Here is a 26,233-nt window from a genome sequence, read left to right on the forward strand (position 1 = left end):
ACTGGTGATTGACTGGTGGACCTTTGATCTTTCACACATTAACAACTTTTTTTTTTTTTTGTAACTTGCTGTAGTTTATACAGCTGTAGTCAGTGGTGTGCTGGAACCGGCCCGCACCGGCTTCCAAGAGCCGGTTGTTAAATTTATTGACATCTTGCGAGCTGGCTGTTTACCGAGTGCGAGCCGGCTTGCCTCTTCCCCCCCCCCACCCCGCGAGCTGCAGGCTCCCCCGCTCCGCAGGTTGTCCATCATCTCCTGTCTGCCCTCAGCTTCCCGATAGCCTTCGTTTCCTTCCTGCCGCCGGCCTGCCTTTAAATATTGTCTTTTTCCTCGAGTCGCAGCGTCGGCATTGAAAGCAGCAGGCTCAACTCCAGCCTTCCCTCGCATGGTTCCACCCTCGCGGAAACAGGAAATACATCAGAAGAGGGGCGCAACCATGCGAGGGAAGGCTGGAGTTGAGCTTGCTGCTTTCAAAGCTGGCGCCGCGACTCAAGGAAAAATACAATATTTACAGGCAGGGGGGCGGCAGGAAGGAAACAAGGGGTATCGGGGACCTGAGGGCAGACAGGAGATGGACGACCTGGGGAGCGGGGGATCGGGAATCGGGGGGGGGGGGGGCTGGAAGAAGGCAGGAAATGCCTGGCGTTGAGTAGGGGAGGGGATAGAAGGGAGATGGTTGACATGGGCTGCTGGGGGGGGGGGAGGCTGGAAGGAGATGGTTAACATGAGTGGATGGAGGGGAGGGCAGGGGGAGAAGGTTGCTGGACAAGGGTGGATGGAGGGCAGGGGGGAGGGGAGGGTTGCTGAACATGGGTGGATGGAGGGAAGGGCAGGGGGGAGAGGAGGGTTGCTGGACATGGGTGAGTGGATGGAGGGGAGGGCAGGGAAGAGGAGGGTTGCTGGACATGGATGGAGGAGAGGGAAGGAAGAGAGAAGAAATGCTGGACATTGATGGAGGGGAGGGAAGAGTGAGGAAGGAGATGAGATGAGGGAAAAGGAAGAGAGGAGAAAAACTGCACATGGATGAAGAAAATAGGCAGAAGCTGGATCCACTGGACAGTCAAGTCTGCGGAGGACCCAGCTTTTACTTACGGATGTAGGGCAAGAAATTATGAAGAAAGGCGGAAAGTAAAGAAATAAATGGAAAGGAAACCCTGGAAACCGAGTTAAGAGGACAGATAGCAGCAGAATCGGATACTGGCCAGCATGATCAGAAAAACAAAGTCACCAGACAACAAAGGTAGAAAAAAATCATTTTTTCATTATAGTGTTTGGAATATGTCCACTTTGAGAATCAGGTGCGCAACATTAAAAGTTTATATTTATTTACTTGTTTAAGGCATTTTATCCCACTTTAAACATGAATTAGATTGGAACCTGGGATCATTTAATTTATTTTTTCCTGGAGTAATGCATTGCCCCCCCCCCCCCCCAGGCTCACTCCCTGGCTATAGCCAGCTCTGCAATTTAGGGGGGGCGCAGAGGTGGACCAGGGAGAGAGTCTGTTGTTAAACATTTACCAGCACACCACTGGTTGTAGTGGACCATGTGTATAGCAGAAGAAGAGGTATAATTGTACTGGAAAATAGCATGGTCTTTACCAACATGAGCTGGCAGCTAGGGGCATATTCCTAATAAAATATATTACTTTCTTTTTCCTTTAAAGTGTCAAGGGTCAGTATGTGAAACAAGGCAAATTTGGAGTAGCTGTCCTGGCAAATCACACCACCAAGGAGGTGAGAATGCATCACAGCTTTTGCATATTTCTGTGCATTGATAGGTCTATTTTAAAAACTTAGTAGACAAGTGTAAAATCCACAGGTACTTTTACTTAGGAATTGTGCACTAGTCCTTAAAGGGAAAACATAAGCATACTTTTCCTCTGAAAACTGTTCAAGGAAAAAGCACCACCAGAGATTTGCACATGCTTTTTCTGTAAGTTCTTTTTTTCCAATTAAAACTGTGTAAGCTGTCTTCCCTGGCTTTGGAATGAGTCGGTAAAAATGAAGGTAGGAAGTACACCTTTGCAGAACATACTGGTGTGTGAACAAGGGGAGCCACGGGTGTCATGGCACCCCCTAAAAATTTCCTTCTCTCCACCTTCCCTGCCCCTGTGAGGTGTTTTTCTTCTTCACCTCCCTTCCTCCCAAGGCAACAGTGATGCAACTTGCATAGCACCAGAAGCATCAGGGCCGACAGGAACAGGGCCTTGAGCACCCCCCTTCCCCCCCCCCCCCCCCCCCCCCCCCGGGGTCGGGCTATGAGGATTCTGAGGGGTCTGGCAGAACTTCTTGGGCTGAGGAGCCAGAGTCGGGTGCAGAATTGCCACAGGAGCTTGATCCATCTGCGGTGAGGATTTTCCACGCGAGGAGCTGCCAGCGCTTATTTCAGATGCCTTACAAGCCCTCTCGATTGAAGATCCTGGGAGTGTTACAGCCTCCTCTGTTAATCCAAGGATGGCTAGTACCAGAAAGCCTGCTCGAGCCTTTCCTTTGCATGACTCCATCCAAGAGCTCTCCACTGCAACTGTCCCTGACACCTTCAAGCATGCTGTAGTCACACCACTTCTCAAAAAACCATCATTAGACCCTATCTGTCCTTCCAACTACCGCCCCATCTCCCTCCTACCCTTCCTCTCCAAGATACTTGAACGCGCCGTTCACAGCCGTTGCCTTGATTTTCTCTCCTCTCATGCCATCCTTGATCCGCTTCAATCCGGCTTTCACCCTCTACACTCGACAGAAACGGCACTATCTAAAGTCTGTAATGACCTGTTCCTTGCCAAATCCAAAGGTCATTACTCCATCCTCATCCTCCTCGACCTATCCGCCGCTTTTGACACTGTCAATCACAACTTACTTCTTGCCACATTGTCCTCATTTGGATTCCAGGGCTCTGTCCTCTCCTGGTTGTCCTCTTATCTCTCCCTTCGCAGCTTCAGTGTACACTCTCAAGGATCTTCCTCCACCCCCATCCCGCTTTCTGTTGGAGTTCCTCAGGGATCTGTCCTTGGACCCCTTCTTTTTTCAATCTACACCTCTTCCCTGAGTTCGCTGATCTCATCCCATGGTTTCCAATACCATCTTTCTGCTGATGACACCAAGCTTTACCTCTCCACACCTGACATCACTGCGGAAACCCAGGCCAAAGTATTTGCCTGCCTATCTGACATTGCTGCCTGGATGTCCAACCGCCACCTGAAACTGAACATGGCTAAGACCGAGCTTATTGTCTTTCCACCCAAACCCACTTCTCCTCTCCCTCCTCTCTCTATCTCTGTTGATAACACCCTCATCCTCCCCGTCCCATCTGCCCGCAACCTCGGAGTCATCTTCGACTCCTCCCTCTCCTTCTCCGCTCATATCCAGCAGATAGCCAAGACCTGTCGCTTCTTTCTCTATAACATCAGCAAAATTCGCTCTTTCCTCTCTGAGCATACCACCCGAACACTCGTCCATTCTCTCATTACCTCTCGCCTTGACTACTGCAACCTACTCCTCACTGGCCTCCCACTTAGCCATCTATCCCCCCTTCAGTCTGTTCAGAACTCTGCTGCACGTCTTGTCTTCCGTCAGGACCGATATGCCCATATCACCCCTCTCCTCAAGTCACTTCACTGGCTTCCGATCAGGTACCGCATACAGTTCAAGCTTCTCCTACTTACCTACAAATGCACTTGATCTGCAGCCCCTCATTACCTCTCTACCCTCATCTCCTCTTACGCTCCTACCGTAACCTCCGCTCACAGGACAAATCCCTCCTTTCAGTACCCTTCTCCACCACCGCCAACTCCAGACTCCGCCCTTTCTGCCTCGCCTCACCCTATGCGTGGTATAAACTCTTTGAGCCCATACGCCAAGCTTCCTCGCTGCCCATCTTCAAATCCTTACTCAAAGCCCACCTCTTCAATGTCGCCTTCGGCACATAACCATTATACCTCCATTCAGGATATCTAGACTGCCCCAACTTTACATTTCGTCCTTTAGATTGTAAGCTCCTTTGAGCAGGGACTATCCTTCTTTGTTAAACTGTACAGCGCTGCGTAATCCTAGTAGCGCTTTAGAAATGTTTAGTAGTAAGTAGTAGTTACAGCAGGCAGTGGAACAGCTCGGTGATGGAGCCGAGACCTTATCTGAAGTGGCTCCGCGGATGGAGTCGGCCTTGTCCTTTTTGGCTGACGCCCTTTATGATACGGTCAGAGCTTTGGCTAAACAAATGGCTGTAGCAGTGGCGGCTTGCCGCACTCTTTGGCTACGACATTGGGCGGCAGACATGGCCTCTAAGCAAAGGTTGGTGAAGTTGCCCTTTCAAGGTCTTCTCCTGTTTGGTGAGGAGCTGGAAAACATTGTTAAAGGCCTGGGGGATTCCAAACCTCAGCGCTTGCCCGAAGATAGGTCGAAGCCTTCCTCTAAGGGTCAGGCGGTCCGCTCCTCTTACAGACCTCGCTTCCGTGAAGCTAGAAGGTGTACTGCCCGGGGCGTGCTGCTGCGTTCACTTCGCGTGCCCGCTTTCAGCAGAGAAACTCCTTTCACTCGGACAAACGTTCCGCAGCTGCCGGTTTAAGGGCTGGAGTTCAGGGGCGACCCTCTCAATGATGGTGCGCCGGCCCCCTCCTCGTTTCCTGTCATCGGAGGAGGACTTTCCCTCTTTTTCGAGGAGTGGGCCCAAATCTCCGCAGATCAGTGGGTCTTGGACCTGATCAGAGATGGATACCAAATAGAATTCAATGCCCCGGTGAGAGACGTGTTTGTGGAGTCCCGATGCGGTTCTGCCGCCAAACGGGCGGCGGTAGAGGAGACTGCACAGTCTTTGCCGGATAGGGGCTGTGACCCCGGTGCCTCCCACCGAACAAGGTGTAGGCCGCTACTCCATTTACTTTGTGGTGCCACGAAAAGGCGGGTCTTTTCGCCCGATCCTGGACTTAAAAGAGGTAAACAAGTCCTTAAGAGTGCGGCATTTTCACATGGAAACCCTGCGCTCTGTCATTGCGGCGGTACAGCCAGGAGTGTTTCTCACGTCTCTGGACCAGAAAGAGGCTTACTTGCACATACCAATTTGGCCCCCGCACCAGAAGTTTCTGAGGTTTGCGGTGTTGGGAAAACATTTCCAGTTTCGAGCCTTGCCTTTTGGCCTCACCACAGCTCCCCGAACCTTCTCCAAGGTAATGGTGGTAGTAGCTGCCTTTCTCAGGCGAGAGGGTATCTGGGTTCACCTGTACCTAGACGACTGGCTCATCAGAGCAGACTCAGAAAAAGAGAGTCATCTAGCTACAGCCAGAGTGGTTTCAGTCCTTCAATCTCTGGGCTGGGTCGTCAATATGGCCAAAAGTTACCTGACCCCCTTGCAATCTCTAGAATATTTGGGGGCCAGGTTCGACACAGCCTCGGGCTATGTGTTTCTTCCCGAGCAATGGCGGTGCAAGCTTCAGAATCAGGTCCGTCTGCTCCTGAGGATGCCCCGCCCGCGAGCTTGGGACATTGTCCAGCTGTTGGGATCGATGACGGCCACCTTGGAAGTGGTGCCATGGGCGAGAGCGCACCTGAGACCTCTACAGTATTCTCTACTTCAACGATGGTCTCCAGTATCTCAGGATTATCAGTGCAGACTTTCTTGGCTCCCTGCGACCCGCCTCAGTTTGGAGTGGTGGCTCTCAGACAGCATGTTGCGGCTGGGAATGCCGCTGGCGCTCCCCGATTGGTGCCTAGTGGTGACAGATGCCAGCCTGAAGGGCTGGGGCGCACATTGCCAGGGGAAGCATGCCCAGGGTCTGTGGACGTCCGACGAGTCGGAGTGGTCTATCAACCGCCTGGAGTTGAAAGCGGTGTTTCTGGCTCTTTTGGCCTTTCAAGTGACCCTGGAAGGATTGGCTGTCAGAGTGATGTTGGACAACACGACAACAGTGGCCTACATAAATCGATAAGGCGGCACTCAGTGCAGAGCTCTAGCCGCGCAGGCCGAACAAATTTGCCACTGGGCCGAGCTGCATCTACAGTCCCTGTCAGCAGCTCACATTGCAGGTCAGAGCAACGTGCAAGCCGATTATCTAAGCAGGCATCAGATCGATCCAGCGGAGTGGGAACTAGCAGACGATGTATTCCTGCAGATATGTGCCAAATGGGGCAAGCCAGTGATGGATCTTATGGCGACCAGTTCCAGTGCCAAAGTCCTGTGCTTCTTCAGCAGACGGAGGGATCCTCGCTCTGCTGGGTTGGATGCCTTGGCTCAACCCTGGCCCCTGGGCTTGCTGTATGTCTTTCCTCCGTGGCCCTTGATAGGGCGAGTGCTCCTGCGGATTTGGCTGCATCCAGGAGAAGTGGTGCTCATCGCCCCGGATTGGCCCAGGAGGCCTTGGTATGCGGACCTCCGACAGATGCTGTTGGAGGCTCCCTTTCCGTTACCTCTGGTTCCGCACCTGTTGTCATAGGGTCCTGTGGCCATGGAGGACGCCTGCCGCTTTGGTCTTATGGCATGGCGATTGAGAGGGCTCAATTGAGAGATAAAGGCTACTCAAATAAGGTAATTTCCACTCTCCTGCAGGCCCGTAAGCGCTCCACTTCCGTGGCTTATGCCAGGATTTGGCGCCAGTTTGAAGTCTGGTGTGTTTCAAGAGCGCTTTCTCTGTTGCGGGCTCCTGTCTCGCTGATTCTGAACTTTTTGCAGGATGGTGTACACAAAGGCTTGGCCTATAATTCCCTGTGGGTGCAAGTGGCAGCATTGGCCTCCCTGCATGGCAAGGTTGAAGGCGTGTCCTTAGCTGCTCATCCAGATGTGGCACGGTTTCTTAGAGGGGTGCTTCGGCTCCATCCTCCCATGCGGGCAGCTTGTCCAGCTTGGAACCTGGGGTTAGTATTGAAGGCCCTTCAGGGGGCTCCCTTTGAACTGCTTCGGCGTGCTTCAGAGAAAGATTTGACACTGAAGGCCGTCTTTTTAGTGGCCATTACCTAGGCGAGATGGGTGTCAGAGCTCCAGGCGCTGTCCTGTAGAGACCATTTTCTGCAATTCTCAGAGTCAGGGGTCACGGTTCGGACCTTGCCTTCCTTCATGCCTAAGGTGGTTTCAGCGTTTCACCTAAACCAGCCTGTTTTTCTTCCCTCCTTTGTTGAGGAGGAGTTTCCAGATTCATTTGGGCAGTTGCTCCTTTTGGATGTGCGCAGGACTCTGTTGCAGTATCTGCGAATTACAAATTCTTTCAGGACCTCTGATCATCTTTTTGTGCTGTTTGCAGGTCCTCGCAGAGGGTCTTCAGCGTCTAAAGCCACTATTGCCCGTTGGCTCAAAGAAGCTATCTTTTCAACATATCTGCTGTCTGGCTGGGCTCCGCCTGAAGCCTTTAAGGCACATTCCACAAGAGCGATTTCCTCTTCCTGGGCGGAAATTGGAGCACTTCATGAGATTTGCAGTGCTGCAACATGGGCTTCTAAGTTCTCTTTTGCCCGACATTACAGGCTGGATGTGGCTGCCAGGAGGGATGCGCATTTTGGAGCACAGGTGCTAGCGTGTGGTGTGGCTTGTTCTCACCCTATTTAGGGATTGCTTTGTTACATCCCATACGTAATGGCTTCATCTGCTTGATGACAAGGAAGGGAAAATTAGGTTCTTACTATGATAATTTTCTTTCCTTTAGTCATAGCAGATGAAGCCATGAGCCCTCCCTGTATGATTGTCTGTTTTGCAGTAATTCTGATTTTAGGTGCTGTTCTTGTTTCCTGAAGTTATATTTCTTCCTTGGGGAGTCGGAAAACAGTCTTCAGGATTCTTGTTACAGTTATAGGAGGATGAGTTCATTCCCACCAGTTCATGTTTTGGGAAGAGTTTATTCCCTCCAGGAGGATGCAAGTATTCCCTCCGTTTGTACGAAGTGGAGGACGATTTTATTCCCTCCAGGAAGGTGAGTTCATTCCCTCCATTTTTGAGTTCATGCCCTTGTTAAGGGGCCATCGTTCGCTGTGAGGAAAGTTCATGTTATTCCCATTGCGGTTTGACATACTGCTTTGGAAGCTTCAAATACTGAAGAGGCAGTGGAGCTAGCTGGCCGTGAGGCACTGAGAAAAGTTGAGTGCTCTCTGTCTCCCCCTGCTGGTTGATGGACACAACCCATACGTAATGGCTTCATCTGCTATGACTAAAGGAAAGAAAATTATCATGGTAAGAACCTAATTTTCCCATCTCCAGCTTCACTCTATTCTTCACGTCACAATCTGGATTTAGACCTCTTACAGTACTTAAACTGTTCTTACCACCCTCCTAGCCAACCTTAGATGGGAACTAATTATTGTCAATAAAATTATAATACTCCGGTTTGATATGTATAGTGCATTCAATACTGTAGATCATATTCTCCGAGGACAAGCAGGTTGAGTTACTCACAAGTGGGTCAACGATCAGCGTCGGCCCGGGAACTAACATTATGTATAGCAAAAAAGTTTGCTAAAGCCTTCTGAGGCATGTTCTGCACCCGCCCGCTGCATGACTGTGTTCCTCAGTTTGTTTTTCTCCGGAGCGGCAGGATTTTCCTGTTGCTCCTTTTTTCACCTGGGAACAAGCCTTCTAGTGCCCTCATGCTATTTTTGTGAATTTCTTTTGTTCTTTCTTTGTTATTTTTTAAAAAAATTAATAAATTAAATATTTCCCTATCTATCTATATATATCTATATATCTATATATATAGATATCTATAGATATAGATATCTATATCTATATATCTATATAGATATCTATATCTATATATCTCTATATATCTATATAGATATATAGATATATATATCTAGATTTCTCCGAGGACAAGCAGGCTGCTTGTTCTCACTGATGGGTGACGTCCATGGCAGCCCCTCCAATCGGAAACTTCACTAGCAAAGGCCTTTGCTAGTCCTCGCGCGCCCATGCGCACCGCGCATGCGCGACCGTCTTCCCGCCCGAACCCGCTCGTGTTCGTCAGTCTTCTTTTGTCCACGCTCGGGACGGTCGTGTTTTGCGCCGTTTCGCGCCCCTCAAAGTTGACCCTCGCGCGTCTTCGCGATTTTGTTAAAAAAAAAAAAAGAGAGACATTTCGGTCTTGTCCCTTCCCGTGTGTCCAGTTTGTTTTCCTTGACGTAAGTTTCCTTTCGCTTTTGGGGTAGGCCTTTTTTGAGGCCTCGGTACGGGTTTTTTCTCTCCCTTTTTTTGGTGCCCTTAGTCGCCATTACGAATTTTGATTTCGCCGGCGTGATTTTTCCGCCCATGTCATCGAAGTCTCCCAGCGGCTTCAAGAAGTGTACCCAGTGCGCCCGTGTAATCTCGCTCACTGATAGGCACGCGTTGTGTCTTCAGTGTCTGGGGGCTGGGCACCACCTGCAGGCCTGTAGTCTTTGCGCCTTTTTACAGAAGAGGACTCAGGTAGCGAGATTGGCCCAGTGGAACGTCCTGTTCTCGGGCTCTTCATCGACAACAGCACCGGAGTCATCGAGTGCATCGACGTCGGCAGCTTCAAGACCTTCGACCTCGGCATCGACTGCATCGAGGTATCGACCCTCTGCATCGTCGGTACCGAGACATCGAAAGGCTGCGTCGGCGTCGGTGGTACCGGGACCTCCACTGTTGCTGATGTCGTCGGACGGTGGTGCTTCGACTGGAGTGCAGGTGAGGGCTGTCCATGTTGTTCAGTTTGATTGTATTTAGAGGGCTGTCCATTCCCCTGCTGGTGGCGGTGAGCCTTCGGGTGGGTCTCCTCCTACCCTGAGGGCTCCTGCGGTACAGCCCCCCCGAGACTGACCTTCTTCGGCCTCGGCCCCGAGGAAGAGATGGCTGGATTCTACGTCCTCCTCGTCTGTACCGGGAAGCTCCGGTGACATGCTTCGTTTGAAAAAATCAAAGAAGCATCGACACCGGTCTCCTTCCCGCATCGGTACCGAGAGCTCTGGGTCGCCGAGGGAGTCGGCACCCAGTAGGCATCGACACTGGGAGGACCGCTTACCCTCTGTTCAAGAGGTGTTGATGCGCTCCACCTTGGACAGCCCGGAATAGCCTCCAAGCCCGGAACAGACTCTGACCTCGACGCCTGCATCGGCTTCCATGTCTTTCTCCACAGCCGCTCTGCACGAGAGTCTCTGGGCCATTCTCCCAGAGATCCTGGGAGAGCTGTTGCACCCTTCTCCTCCGGTACCGGGGGTGCTTGCGCCACCGGTACCGTCGAGTGAGGCGCCGGCTGGCCTCTTGCCCGATACCGGCTACGGCCGCCTCCCAGGCAGACTCCCTGACGACGTTGGCAGAGGGAGCTTCGCCGATGCTGGCGAGGGAGTCCACCTCTCGATGCTCCTACCGTGGCCGTGTTTCCATGGAGTCGAGTCGGGCACGGCTTCAGACGCAGGTTTGTGAACTTGTGTCTGATACTGATGCTGAGGCCTCGTGGGAGGAGGAGGAGGACATCAGATATTTCTCTGACAAGGAGTCTGATGGCCTTCCTTCTGATCCCACTCCCTCCCCTGAAAGGCAACTTTCTCCTCCCGAGAGTCTGTCTTTTGCGGCCTTTGTCGGGGAGATGTCTATGGCCATCCCCTTCCCGGTGGTTGTGGAGGATGAGCCCAGGGCTGAAATGTTTGAGCTCTTGGACTATCCTTCTCCACCTAAGGAAGCGTCCACAGTACCCATGCATCATGTCCTAAAAAAGACATTGCTGGCGAACTGGACCAAGCCTCTAAGTAATCCCCACATTCCCAAGAACATCGAGTCCCAGTACCGGATCCATGGGGACCCAGAGCTGATGCGCACTCAGTTGCCTCACGACTGGTGTGGTGGATCTGGCCTAAAGAAGGCTAAGAGTTCTAGGGAGCATGCTTCGGCGCCCCCGGGCAAGGACTCTAGAACCTTAGACTCCTTTGGGAGGAAGGCCTACCATTCTTCTATGCTTGTGGCCAAAATCCAGTTTTACCAGCTCTACACGAGCATACATATGCGGAACAATGTGCGGCAGTTGGCGGGCTTGGTGGACAAGCTCCCTCCTGAGCAAGCCAAGCCATTTCAGGAGGTGGTCAGGCAGCTGAAGGCGTGCAGAAAATTCCTGGCCAGAGGGGTATATGATACCGTTGATGTTGCGTCCAGGGCCGCTGCTCAAGGTGTGGTGATGCGCAGACTCTCATGGCTGCGTGCCTCCGACCTGGAGAATAGGATCCAGCAGCGGATTGCGGACTCCCCTTGCCGAGCGGACAATATTTTTGGAGAGAAAGTCGAAAAGGTGGTAGAGCAGCTCCACCAGCGGGATACCGCTTTCGACAAGTTCTCCCACCGGCAGCCTTCAGCATCTACCTCCTCAGGTAGACGTTTTTATGGGGGAAGGAAGACTGTTCCCTACTCTTCTGGTAAGCGTAGGTACAATCCTCCTCCTCGACAGCCTGCGGCCCAGGCTAAGCCCCAGCGCGCTCGCTCTCGTCAGCAGCGTGCGCCTCAGCAAGGCTCTGCGGCTCCCCAGCAAAAGCAGGGGGCGAGCTTTTGACTGGCTCCAGCAGAGCATAGCCGACATCAACGTGTCAGTGCCGGGCGATCTGCCGGTTGGGGGGAGGTTGAAAGCTTTTGACCAAAGGTGACCTCTTATAACCTCTGACCGTTGGGTTCTTCAAATAGTCCGGCAAGGATACACCCTCAATTTGGCCTCCAAACCTCCAAATTGCCCACCGGGAGCTCAATCCTACAGCTTCCAGCACAAGCAGGTACTTGCAGAGGAACTCTCTGCCCTTCTCAGCGCCAGTGCGTTCGAGCCCGTGCCATTCGGGCAAAAAGGGCTGGGATTCTATTTCAGGTACTTCCTTGTGGAAAAGAAAACAGGGGGGATGCGTCCCATCCTTAGACCTAAGGTCCCTGAACAAATATCTGGTCAAGGAAAAGTTCAGGATGCTTTCCCTGGGCACCCTTCTTCCCATGATTCAGGAAAATGACTGGCTATGCTCTCTGGACTTGAAGGACACCTACACGCACATCCCGATACTGCCAGCTCATAGGCAGTATCTGCGATTTCAGCTGGGGACACGTCACTTCCAGTACTGTGTGCTACCCTTTGAGCTCGCCTCTGCGCCCAGAGTATTCACCAAGTGCCTAGCTGTAGTAGCAGTGGCGCTTCGCAGGCTGGGAGTGCACGTGTTCCCCTATCTCGACGATTGGCTGGTGAAGAACACATCCGAGGCAGGAGCTCTACAGTCCATGCAGAGGACTATTCGCCTCATGAAGCTACTGGGGTTTGTGATAAATTATCCAAAGTCCCATCTTCTCCCAGTACAGAGACTCAAATTCATAGGAGCTCTGCTGGATTCTCGGACGGCTCGTGCCTATCTCCCAGAGATGAGAGCCAACAACTTGTTGTCCCTCGTCTCTCGGGTGCGAGCGTCCCAGCAGATCACAGCTCGGCAGATGTTGAGATTGTTGGGCCACATGGCCTCCACAGTTCATGTGACTCCCATGGCCCGCCTTCACATGCGATCTGCTCAATGGACCCTAGCTTCCCAGTGGTTTCAGGCTGCTGGGGATCTAGAAGACGTGATCCACCTGTCCACAAGTTTTCTCAAATCCCTGTATTGGTGGACGATTTGGTCCAATTTGACTCTGGGACGTCCTTTCCAAATTCCTCAGCCACAAAAAGTGCTGACTACGGATGCGTCTCTCCTGGGGTGGGGAGCTCATGTCGATGGGCTTCACACCCAGGGAAGCTGGTCCCTCCAGGAACGCGATCTGCAGATCAATTTCCTGGAGTTACGAGCGGTCTGGAACGCTCTGAAGGCTTCCAGAGATCGGCTGTCCCACCAAATTATCCAAATTCAGACAGACAACCAGGTTGCCATGTATTACATCAACAAGCAGGGGGCCACCGGATCTCGCCCCCTGTGTCAGGAGGCCGTTAGCATGTGGGTGTGGGCTCGCCGTCACGGCATGGTGCTCCAAGCCACATATCTGACAGGCGTAAACAACAGTCTGGCCGACAGGTTGAGCAGGATTATGCAACCTCACGAGTGGTCGCTCAACTCTAGAGTAGTGCGCCAGATCTTCCAGGTGTGGGGCACCCCCTTGGTAGATCTCTTTGCATCTCGAGCCAACCACAAAGTCCCTCAGTTCTGTTCCAGGCTTCAGGCCCACGGCAGACTGGCATCGGATGCCTTCCTCCTGGACTGGGGGGAAGGTCTGCTGTATGCTTATACTCCCATACCTCTGGTGGGGAAGACTTTGTTGAAACTCAAGCAAGACTGAGGCACCATGATTCTGATTGCTCCCTTTTGGCCGCGTCAGATCTGGTTCCCTCTTCTTCTGTCCTCCGAAGAACCGTGGAGATTGGAGTGTTTTCCGACCCTCATCACACAGGACAAAGGGGCGCTTCTGCATCCCAACCTCCGGTCTCTGGCTCTCACGGCCTGGATGTTGAGAGCGTAGACTTTGCCTCTTTGGGTCTGTCAGAGGGTGTCTCCCGTATCTTGCTTGCTTCCAGGATAGATTCCACTAAGAGGAGTTTCTTCTTTTTATGGAGGAGGTTTGCCGTCTGGTGTGACAGCAAGGCCCTAGATCCTCGCTCTTGGCCTACACAGACCCTGCTTGACTACCTTCTGCACTTGTCTGAGTCTGGTCTCAAGACCAACTCTGTAAGGGTTCACCTTAGTGCAATCAGTGCATACCATTACCGTGTGGAAGGTAAGCCGATCTCAGGACAGCCTTTAGTTGTTCACTTCATGAGAGGTTTGCTTTTGTCAAAGCCCCCCATCAAACCTCCTACAGTGTCATGGGATCTCAATGTCGTTCTCACCTAGCTGATGAAACCTCCTTTTGAGCCACTGAACTCCTGCCATCTGAAGTACTTGACCTGGAAGGTCATTTTCTTGGTGGCAGTTACTTCAGCTCGTAGAGTCAGTGAGCTTCAGGCCCTGGTAGCCCAGGCCCCTTACACCAAATTTCATCATAACAGAGTAGTCCTCCGCACTCACCCTAAGTTCTTGCCAAAGGTTGTGTCGGAGTTCCATCTGAACCAGTCAATTGTCTTGCCAACATTCTTTTCCCGTCCTCATTCCTGCCCTACTGAACGTCAGTTGCACACATTGGACTGCAAAAGAGCATTGGCCTTCTATGTGGAGTGGACACAGCCCAACAGACAGTCCGCCCAATTGTTTGTTTCTTTTGATCCCAACAGGAGGGGAGTGGCTGTGGGGAAACGCACCATATACAATTGGCTAGCAGATTGCATTTCCTTCACTTACGCCCAGGCTGGGCTGGCTCTTGAGGGTCATGTCACGGCTCACAATGTTAGAGCCATGGCTGCGTCAGTGGCCCACTTGAAGTCAGCCACTTTTGAAGAGATCTGCAAAGCTGCGATGTGGTCATCTGTCCACACATTCACATCTTATTACTGCCTGCAGCAGGATACCCGACGCGACAGTCGGTTCGGGCAGTCAGTGCTTCAGAATCTGTTCGGGGTTTAGAATCCAACTCCACCCCCCTAGGCCCATGTTTATTCTGTTCCAGGCTACACTCTCAGTTAGTTGGATAAGTTGTTAGGTCAATCTCAGTTATGTCCTCGCCGTTGCGAGGCCCAATTGACCATGTTTGTTGTTTTGAGTGAGTATGGGGGCTAGGGATACCCCATCAGTGAGAACAAGCAGCCTGCTTGTCCTCGGAGAAAGCGAATGCTACATACCTGTAGAAGGTATTCTCCGAGGACAGCAGGCTGATTGTTCTCACAAACCCGCCCGCCTCCCCTTTGGAGTTGTGTCTTCCCTTGTCTTTGTCTTGCTACATATGGGACTGACGAACACGAGCCGGTTTGGGCGGGAAGACGGCCGCGCATGCGTAGTGCGCATGGGCGCGCGAGGACTAGCAATGGCCTTTGCTAGTGAAGTTTCTGATTGGAGGGGCTGCCGTGGACGTCACCCATCAGTGAGAACAATCAGCCTGCTGTCCTCGGAGAATACCTTCTACAGGTATGTAGCATTCGCTATATATCTATATCTATATATATATATATATATATTTTTATTTTTTTTAAATTTATTACCCTTTTTTAAAGTTTCCTTTATTTTCGTCGCAGCCATGTTAGGCTGCTTGGCCAGGTCTTTTCTCTTTTTATGCCTTCTTTTTCTTGGCACAATTGAGTTTAATTTAGCTGATGCTGCTTTCCCTTCCATGTCATCTAAGACTCCCAGTGACTTCAAACGCTGTACTCTGTGCAACTGGACCATCTCGGGTACTGATTCTCATTCGGGTGTATCCAGTGCCTTGGGCCTGACCAAAGCCCAGCTCGTTATGCCCTTTGTCTTCGTATGAAGAAAAGGACTCAACTTGCTTGAAGCCCAATGAGAAAAACGTTTTGGGGCTATGTCCGGTTGGCGGCGTTGAAGTTGTCATCGAGGGAAGCATTGATGTCAGGAGTAGAGGTAGGTCTGACTGCTGAGAGAGCCAGCCACACCGAGGCGACGTGAGTAACATAGTAACATAGTAATATATAGTAACATATAGTAACATAGTAGATGACGGCAGAAAAAGACCTGCACGGTCCATCCAGTCTGCCCATCAAGATAAACTCATATGTTCTACTTTTTGTGTATACCTTACCTTGATTTGTACCTGTCCTCTTCAGGGCACAGACCGTATAAGTCTGTCCAGCACTATCCCCGCCTCCCACCACCGGCTCTGGCAGAGGCCGTATAAGTCTGCCCAGCACCATCCCCGCCTCCCGCCACCGGCTCTGCCACCCAATCTTGGCTAAGCTCCTTTGGATCCATTCCTTCTGAACAGGATTCCTTTATGTTTATCTCACGCATGTTTGAATTCCGTTACCGTTTTCATTTCCACCACCTCCCGCGGGAGGGCATTCCAAACCTCCACTACTCTATCTGTGAAAAAATACTTCCTGACATTTTTCTTGAGTCTGCTCCCCTTCAATCTCATTTCATGTCCTCTCGTTCTACTACCTTCGCATCTCCGGAAAGGTTCGTTTGCGGATTAATACCTTTCAAATATTTGAACGTCTGTATCATATCACCCCTGTTTCTCCTTTCCTCCAGAGTATACATGTTCAGGTCAGCAAGTCTCTCCTTATACGTCTTGTAATGCAAATCCCGTACCATTCTCGTAGCTTTTCTTTGCACCACTTCAATTCAATTCGACGTCATCCTCGTCAGCATCGAGGAGTCTCGGTGAGGTGCATCAAGCAGAGGCTAAGAATCACCAACACTGTTCTCCCTTGACGCATGGTGCTGGGGGCTCCGGTGCGCCTAGGGGTTTGGCACCCGAGAAGTGTCAACACTGGGAGGATTGCTCCCCCTCCGTTCAAGGGGTGCCGGCGCTTCTGTCTTCCAACAGTCAAGTTCCTGCTCCCGAGCCCCAGGTGATTCTGCAACCTGCTGTCCCACGGCCCTGCAGCCTTTATCGATGGCGGCTCCTGTGTCGGCTAGCATCCAGGCCGGTTCCCCTTTGATGTCGATGGAGGAAGCTTCGCCGCAGTCCACGCGGGAGTCAGCCCCTCGACATCGCCCTCGAGACCATGGGTCTTAGGCGTCGAGGTGGGTTCGGTCTCGGAAGTCACTGAGGGATGTGCTCTCCAACACCAAAGAGGAATGCTTGTGGGAGTCACAGCAAGATCCCAGCTACTTCTCTGATGAGTCCTTGGGGATTCCCTCTGAACCTTCCCCTCCGCCTGAAAGGAGACTGTCTCCACCTCAGAGCCTTTTCATTTTCTGTGCGAGAAATGGCTCAAGGCATTCCATTCTATTCCCCGTAGAAGTGGAGGATGAACAAAGGGCTGAGATGCTCGAGGTCCTGGATTACACTTCTCCACCTGGGAAGGCAGTGACAGCCCCTTTGCATAATGTACTGAAGATAGTCCTCATGCGAAATTGGGTGTCCCCTCTGTGCCCATCATCCCCAAGAAGGTTGATTCTGAATATCAGATCCACAGGGAGTCTGGGTTGATGAGGTCTTAGTTACCCCACAACTCCATGGTGGTGGTTTCTGCCCTCAAAAGAGCCAAGATTTCTAGGGAATATGCTTTGGCGCCCCCAGGCAGAGAAGCTAGAACCTTGGATTCTTTTGGGAGGAAATGATCAGGCCGCCATGCTCATATTCAGTCATACCAGCTCTTCACGAGCATCCACTTGCAGAACTTGGTGCGGCAGCGGTCTCGTTTGGTCGATGTCCTCCCTCCGGAGCAGGCCAAACCTTTTCACCAGCTGGTCAAGCAGCAGAAGGTGTGTCGTAAATTCTTGACCAGGGGTGCGTACGACACTTTTGATGTAGCATCCAGGATCTTCTCAACGTATAGGAATGTGCAGACTCCCGTGGTTGCGTGTTTCTGACCTGGACCATTCAGTCCAGCAGATGATAGCAGATGTTCCTTGCCAGGGGGATAATCTTTTCAGAGACAAGGTGAAAAGATCTAGTTGACCAGATTTTGATCCTATACTTTTTGTAGAGATGCTATGGCTTCTCTCTCCTGCCGGGCGCCTTCTGCATCAGCCTCCTCATCCAGGAGGTATTTTGGTGTGTCCCGGAGTTCTCCCTATTCCTATTCTAGGTGTAGGTACACTCCATTGTCTAGCCAGCCTGTGTAGGCACAGCCCCTTCATGCGTGCTCCTAAGGCCCCTGCTGCTCCCAAGCAAAAGCAAGTGACGGGCTTTTGACTGGCTCCAAAAGAGCATAGCTGACATAAAAGTGTCCGTGCTGGATGACTTGCTGGTCGTGGGGAGGTTATTGTTTTTTCACCAAAGGTGGACTCTGATAACCTCCGACCAGTGGGTTCTTCAAATCGTCTGGTTAGGATACACCCTCAATCTGATCTCCAAACCTCCAAATTGCCCACCGAGAGTTCATTCATTCATCTCTCAGTACAAGCAGGTACTTGCAGAGGAAATCTCTGCCCTTCTAAAGGCCCATGCGGTTGAACCCGTTCCACCAGGGGAAAAAGGGCAGCGATTCTATTCCAAGCACTTTCTTGTTTAGAAGAAAACAGGGGGTATGCATCCCATCCTAGACCTAAGAGCTGTGAGCAAATTTGTGGTACGAGAAGAGTTTAGGATGGTTTCCATGGACACCCTTCTTCACATGATTCGGGAAAATGATTGGCTATGCTCTCTGGACTTAAAGGACACTTATATTCATATCCCAATACTTCCAGCTCACAGGAAGTATCTTCAATGTCGGCTGGGACACAGCACTTTCAATACCGCGTACTGCCATTTGGCCTAGCGTCAGCTCCCGGGGTATTTACCAATTGTCTAGCGGTAGTTGCAGGATTGCTACGCAGACTGGGAGTGCATGTGTTCCCTTATTTTGACGAAAGGCTGGTAAAGAGCATCTCGGAGGACAGTGCTTGAGAGTCCATATGGAGGACTATTCAGGTGCTGGAACTACTAGGGTTTGTAATAAATTACCCCAAGTCCCATCTCAACCCCATTCAGCAATTGATCTGCTCAATGCACCCTGACTTGGTGAAACTTGGGCGCCCCGTTCGATTATGCCCCTCCACATCTTTTTTGAGATGCAGCCACCAGAGCTGCACACAATATTCAGGGTGCTGCCCCACCATGAAGCGAATGAGAGGCATTATGATAGTCTTTGATTTGTGCTCTATTCCTTTCCAAATAATTCCTGACATTGTTTCATTTTTTGGTTGCCTGTGCACACTGAGCAGAAAATTTTAATGTATTGCCCATATTGTATCCTTTTGAATTAATGTACGCCACATTGCGCCTGCTTTTGTGGGAAAATGTGGGTTAAAAATGCACCTAAATAAATAAATAAAATGTCATCCAAGTGTCCACCGACTTTGTACGCTCTCTTCAGTGGTGGACAAATCGATCCACATCTGACCTTGGGACATCCATTCCAAATTCCTCAGCCGCAAAATGTGCTGACGACGGGTGCATCACTCCTGGGCTGGGGAGCTCATGTAGATGGGCTTCACACCAAAGGGGCTTGGTCCCTCCAGCAAAAGACTTTAGATCAGTCTTTTGGAGCTTCGAGTGACCTGGAACACTCTAAAGACTTTCAGAGATCGGCTGTCCAACCAAGTTATCCTTATCCAAACAGACAACCAGGTTTCGATGTATTACACCAACAAGCAGTGGGGCACTGGATCTCACCCTCTGTGTAAGGAAGCCATCCAAATGTGGCTCTGGGCACGCTGTCATGGCATGTTTCTACAAGCCACTTATCTGGCAGGCGTAAACAGTTTGGCCTACAGACTGAGTAGGATCATGCAACCTCACGAGTGGTTTCTGAATGAGCATTGCCCACAAGATCTTCCAAGCGTGGGGCACCTCATCGTTGGATCTTTTTGCCACTCAACCACAAAGTCCCTCGGTTCTGTTCCAGACTTCAGGCCCCTACTACTACTACTTATCATTTCTATAGCGCTACTAGACATACGCAGCGCTGTACACTTGAACATGAAGAGACAGTCCCTGCTCGACAGAGCTTACAATCTAGTTGGGACAAACAGGACAAACAAGAGATAAGGGAATATTAAAAGTGAGGATGATAAAATAAGGGTTCTGAACAAGTGAATATGGGTTAAGAGTTAAAAGCAGCATCAAAAAGATGGACTTTTAGCTTAGATTTGAAGACGGCCAGAGATGGAGCTTTACGTACCGGTTCAGGAAGTCTATTCCAGGCATATGGTGCAGCAAGATAAAAGGAACGGAGTCTGGAGTCAGCAGTAGAGGATAAGGGTTCAGATGTGAGAGATTTACTCAGTGAACGAAGTTCCCAGGGAGGAATGTAGGGAGAGATGTGAATGGAGAGGTACTGAGGAGCTGCAGAGTGCATGCACTTATAGGCCAGTAAGAGGAGTTTGAACTGTATGCAGAAATGGATAGAAAGCCAGTGAAGTGACTTGAGGAGAGGGCTAATATGAGCATAACGACACTGGCGGAATATTAGTTGTGCAGCAGAATTTTGAACAGATAGAAGAGAGAGATGGCTAAGTGGGAGACCTGTGAGAAGCAAGTTGCAATAGTCTAAGCGAGAGGTGATAGGAGTGTGGACGAGGGTTCTGGTAGTGTGCTCAGGGCAAATTTTGGTGATATTATAGAGAGAGAAACGACAGGTTTTAGCAGTCTGCTGAATATGTGCAGAGAAGGAGAGAGAGGAGTCGAAGATGACCCCAAGGCCCCCAAGATAGACTAGCATCAGATGCCTTCCTCCTTCATTGGGGGACAGGCCTCTTGTATGTGTATCCTCCAATACCTCTAGTGGTTAAAGACGTTGTTGAAACTCAAAGCAAGATCGTGGAACTGTGATTCTGATTGCACCCTACTGTCTGCGTCAGATTTGGTTCCCTCTCCTTCTGGAGTTGTCCTCTAAAGAACTGTGGAGATTGGAGTGTTTTCCAACCCTCATCACACAGAACGAGGGATCACTTCTATATCCGAACCTCCAGTCTCTGGCTCTCACAGCCTGGATGTTGAGAGCCTAGAATTCACTTACTTGTGTCTTTCCGAGGGTGTGTCCCAGATCTTGCTGGCTTCCAGGAAAGATTCCACTAAGAGGTGTTACTCTTTTAAATGGAGGAGGTTTGCCATCTGGTGTGACAGCAAGGCCATAGATCCTCTTTCTTGTCCTACACAGACCCTGCTTGAATATCTTCTACGCTTATCAGAGTCTGGTCTCAAGACCAACTCCGTAAGGGTTCACCTTAGTGCAATTAGTGCGTATCAGCATGTAGAAGGTAATCCTATCTCTGGACTGCCTTTAGTTGTTCGCTTCATGAGAGGTTTGCTTTTGTCAAAGCTCCCTGTCAAACCTCCACCAGTGTCATGGGATCTCAACGTCGTTCTCACCCAACTGATGAAAGCTCCTGCTTCTGAAATGCTTGACCTGGAAGGTCATTTTCTTGGTGGCTGTTACTTCAGCTCATACGGTCAGTGAGCTTCAAGCCTTAGTAGTGGATGCACCTTATACTAAGTTTCATCACAATAGAGTTGTAATGTTTGTGAGCCCTTGGCCCAGGGGTGGCTGCGTGAGAATCACTCAACCATCTCTGGGTAGACGAAGTCCCATAGAGACAAGAGTATCCCAAAGAAATGGACTGGATTGCAAATGGAGGTGAACTAAGGTAGCTCCCCTCAGCCGCCTTTTCTCCAAGCTGAAGAGCCCTAGCCGCTTTAGCCTTTCCTCATAGGGAAGTTGTTCCATCCCCTTTATCATTTTCGTTGCCCTTCTCTGCACCTTTTCTAATTCCACTGTATCTTTTTTGAGATGTGGCGACCAGAATTGAACACAATATTCGAGGTGCGGTCGCACCATGGAGCGATACAAAGGCATTATAACATCCTCATTTTTGTTTTCCATTCGTTTCCTAATAATACCTAACATTCTATTTGCTTTCTTAGCCACAGCAGCACACTGAGCAGATGGTTTCAACGTATCATCAACAACAACGCCTAGATCCCTTTCTTGGTCAGTGATTCCTAACGTGGAACCTTGCATGACGTAGCTATAATTCGGGTTCCTCTTTCCTACATCAATTTACACTTGCTCACATTAAACGTCATCTGCCATTTAGATGCCCAGTCTCCCAGTCTCGTAAGGTCCTCTTGTAATTTTTCACAGTCCTCCCGCGATTTAACGACTTCGAATAACTTTGTGTCATCAGCAAATTTAATTACCTCACTAGTTACTCCCATCTCTAGGTCATTTATAAATATGTTAAAAAGCAATGGTCCCAACACAGACCCCTGGGGATCCCCACTAACTACCCTTCTCCATTGAAAAAACTGATCATTTAACCCTACTCTCTGTTTTCTATCTTTTAACCAGTTTTTAATCCACAATAGAACACTACCTCCTATCCCATGACTCTCCAATTTCCTCTGGAGTCTTTCATGAGGTACTTTGTCAAACGCCTTCTGAAAATCCAGATACACAATATCATCTGGCTCACATTTATCCACATGTTAGTTCACCCCTTCAAAGAAATGTAGTAGATTGTTGAGGCAAGATTTCCCTTCACTAAATCCATGTTGACTTGGTCTCATTAATCCATGCTTTTGAATATGCTCTGTAATTTTGTTCTTAATAATAGCCTCTACCATTTTGCCCAGCACCGATGTCAGACTCATCGGTCTATAATTTCCCAGATCTCCTCTGGAACCTTTTAAAAAAAATCGGCGTTACATTGGACACCCTCCAATTTTCCGTTACCACCCTCGATATTTAAGGATACATTACATATTACTAACAATAGCTGCGCAAGCTCATTTTTCAGTTCTATCAGTACTCTGGGATTAATACCATCCAGTCCAGGAGATTTGCTACTCTTCAGTTTGTAGAACTTTCCCATTACATTCTCCAGGTTTACAGAGAATGTAATGTGAATTCATTTAATCTCTCCGCTACGGCTTTGTCTTCCTTGATCACCCCTTTTACTCCTCGGTCATCTAGCGGTCCAGCTCATTCTTTTGCTGGCTTTCTGCTTTTAATATACCGCCTCTCCATGGTCCGACCACCACAAAGCAACCCTATCTGTACATTGGCGAAAAAAAGATCAACCCAAACCACTGGAACCCACAACAGTTAAAACCAGAGGATGGGTCGATAAGGATACCTTCTGGCAACTTATCTACGACAACAATTGGTTGATAGACCCAAACTCAAACCACTTCCTTACAGATTGGGACTACAGATGCAAACTCATTCTAGATGAAAATGCTCCATTACACTCCAAAACCCTAAACTCAAAGAAAAACCCTCGCCGTGGTTCAACGAGGAACTAAAAAAACTAAAGAAAGAATCCAGGAAATTAGAAAAGGCCTGGAGCAAATCAAAAGATGATATCACCCTTAATGCGTGGAAACAAATACAAAAGAAATACAAGAATGACATTAAACGATCCAAAAGAGCATGTTACACAAAACAAATCACAGCCACCGGAACAGACATAAAAAAACAATATACAATCATAAAGAATCTTCTCAACATGAACCCAGTAACAACTTCACCCTCAAATTGTCCATCTGCCGACCGGATGGCCAAATACTTCAACAATAAAATCACTAATCTATGCAATACAGTTCCACACGATGACACCAACATTGACACTTTCCTTGACGAACTGGACCCTGACTCTGAAGAGATCCCAGCAGATCGCTACTGGAGAAATTTCTCTCCCCTTAGCACCAAGGAAATCTCCTCAGCACTATCCAAACTCTCCAAGTCTCACTGCCACCTGGATCTATGCCCCAATTATCTGATGAAAAATGCTCCAGAATGATTCATAACAGAACTCACCACCCACCTAAACTTCCTACTTCAACAAGGCTCCTTCCCCTCTGAACACGGCAATATTCTACTCACACCAATTCCGAAAACCCCCAAAAACTCAGCGAATGACATCACCAACTATCGACCTGTGGCCTCCATCCCTCTTCTAACCAAACTGATGGAAAATAGAGTGACCTCCCAACTTAACGAATTCATACAAAAATTCTCCATACTACATGAATCACAATAGGGTTTTCGACCTGTGCACAGCACAGAAACAGTACCACTCACCCTGGTATCCAAGTTCAAACATGAAATTTCAATCGGCAACAAAATACTTCTTCTGCAGTTCAACCTGTCCAGCGCATTTGACATGGTAGACCATGACATCCTTACAAAATTACTGGACAAACTAGGGATCGGCGGAAACATCATTAACTGGATAAAAAGCTTTATCACCACCAGATCATATCAGGTCAAATCAACCTCATCAATATCGCCCGTATGGTCCTCAAAATGCGGAGTCTCCCAAGGCTCACCATTATCCCCGATCCTCTTCAACCTCATGATGATTCCTCTGGCCAAATCCCTATCCAAATCTGGCCTAAATCCCTTCATCTACACTGATGACGTCACAATATTAATCCCTTTCAAATCCACTCTTACAGAAATTTCGGAGAAAATAATCACTGCCATGAACTCTCTAGCATCCTGGGCCAATGCTTTCAAGATGAAACTGAATAAAGAAAAAAGTCAATGCCTAATCCTTACATCACAACACGCTACTCAGCTCCTAACCACCCTGATCACCCCCAACGTTACAATCCCAATATCTGACAATCTAAAAATCCTAGGAGTAACATTAGACAAACACCTAACTTTAGAAACTCATGCAAAAGCCACGACGAAGATGTTCAAAATGATGTGGGTACTGAAAAGAGTGAAGCCATACCTTCCACAGAAAACTTTCCGCAATCTAGTACAATCGACAGTGCTCACCCATGCCGACTACTGCAACAGCATCTTCATCGGATGCCAAGCCCAAATCATGAAAAAAACTCCAAACTGCCCAAAACACAGCAGCTACACTCATTTTTGACAAATCACGATTCGAAAGCGCAACACCACTTCGTGAAAAACTTCACTGGCTCCCAATCAAGGAACGTATAAACTTCAAAGCCCACTCAATGATACACAAAAACCTCAATGGCGAATCTCCAAGCTACATGTCCAACCTGATCGATCTTCCAGCCAGGAACTGGACCAGAACTTCTAGAACATATCTCAATCTTCATCTTCCTAACTGCAAAGGCCTCAAATACAAAACCTACTACGCATCCAACTTCTCTGTCATAGGTCGAGGTATGGCATTCCAGAATTGGTTGCCTATCTGAAAAACCACTGAACCCTTCCGAAAACTGCTGAAGTCTTACCTCTTCAAACAAGCCTACCCAAATGACCCGTCCTAATTCTCAAAAATAATTCCACACCACTAGTATTACCCACCCTCCAATCCCTTCCCACATCTCTTATTATTGTCCTACTCTATGTAATTATGTCATCTCTGCGACACTTTGTTCCATACTTTGTATCATCTCTGTGATACTTTGTACCATACTTTGTAAGCCGCACTGAACCTACTCTGTGTAATTATGTCATCTCTGTGATACATTGTTTCCATACCTGTATTATCTCCGTGATACTTTGTACCATACTTTGTAAGCCGCACTGAACCTGCTATCGAGCGGGAAAGAGCGGGGTATAAATGCCACAAATAAATAAATAAATAAAATTTTACTGTGTGTGTTTTGCCTCAAATGCAATTTTTTTTCGAAGTCCCTCTTAGCCTTTCTTATCAGTGCTTTGCATTTGACTTGACATTCCTTATGCTGTTTCTTATTACTTTCAGTCGCTTCCTCCTTCCATTTTCTGATGGGTTTTCTTTTAGCTCTAATAGTTTCCTTCATCTCAATTTTTAACCACGCCGGCTGTCGTTTGGTCTTTCGTCCTCCTTTTTTAATACGTGGAATATATTTGGCCTGGGCTTCCAGGATAGTGTTATTGAATAGCATCCATGCCTGATGATGTAAATTTTTGACCCTCGCAGCTGCTCCTCGTAAGTTTTTCTTTTCACCGTTCTTCTTATTTTATCATAGTCTCCTTTTTTAAAGTTAAACGCTAACATATTTGATTTCCTATGTATATTTACTTCAAAGCTAATATAAAATTCGATCTTATTATGATCACTGTTATCAAGCAGCCCCAGCACCATAACCTCCTGCACCAGATCATGCGCTCCACTAAGAACTATGTGTAGAATTTTCCTTCTCTCATTGGCTCCTGTACCTGCTGCTCCAAAAAGCTGTCCTTGATTTCATCAAGGATTTTTACCTCCACAGTGTGACCCGACGTTATATTTACCCAGTCAATATTGGGGTAATTGAAATCACCCATTATTATTGTGTTGCCCAGTTTGTTTGCGTCCCTAATTTCCTTTAACACTAATGCATCCATCTGTTCATCCTGGCCAGGCGAACGGTAGTACACTCCTATCACTGTCCTTCTCCCCTTTACACATGGAATTTCAATCCACAGTGATTCCAAGAAGTGTTCTGTTTCCTGCAGAATTTTCAATCTATTTGATTCAAGGCTCTCGTTAATATACAATGCTACCCCTCCACCAATTCAATCCACCCTAACACTACGATATAATTTGTACCCCGGTATGGCAGTGTCCCACTGGCTATCCTCCTTCCACCAGGTCTCAGCGATGCCTATTATATCTAATTTTCCATTTAGTACGATATATACTAACTCGCCCATCTTATTTCTTAGGCTCCTGGCATTCGCATATAGATATTTCAAACTTCCGCTGCCACCCAAGTTGACTCTCCGTCGACGTCGCTGGAGGGAGCTTCGTTGCCGGCGACGAGGGAGTCTTATTCTCGACATCGCCATAGAGGACTTAGTTCCTCGGCGTCGAGGCAGGCTCGGCTTCATACCGAAGTTCGTAAAATAGTGTCCGATACCGAAGGT

General features: G+C 49.0%; 1 protein-coding gene across 2 annotated transcripts in view; it reads left to right on the forward strand.

The window, feature by feature from the left end:
- The window catches only part of FKBP15 (FKBP prolyl isomerase 15), a 1,277,056-nt gene that overhangs the window by 219,318 nt on the left and 1,031,505 nt on the right, over positions 1 to 26,233 (forward strand). For both annotated transcript variants that reach the window (XM_030206543.1, XM_030206544.1), the window contains one exon: positions 1,667 to 1,736. In XM_030206543.1, the coding sequence (XP_030062403.1) occupies positions 1,667 to 1,736 (70 nt within the window). The remainder of the gene's footprint in view (positions 1 to 1,666; positions 1,737 to 26,233) is intronic.

Source organism: Microcaecilia unicolor, chromosome 6 (assembly GCF_901765095.1).
Source record: "Microcaecilia unicolor chromosome 6, aMicUni1.1, whole genome shotgun sequence".
NCBI lineage: Eukaryota > Metazoa > Chordata > Amphibia > Gymnophiona > Siphonopidae > Microcaecilia > Microcaecilia unicolor.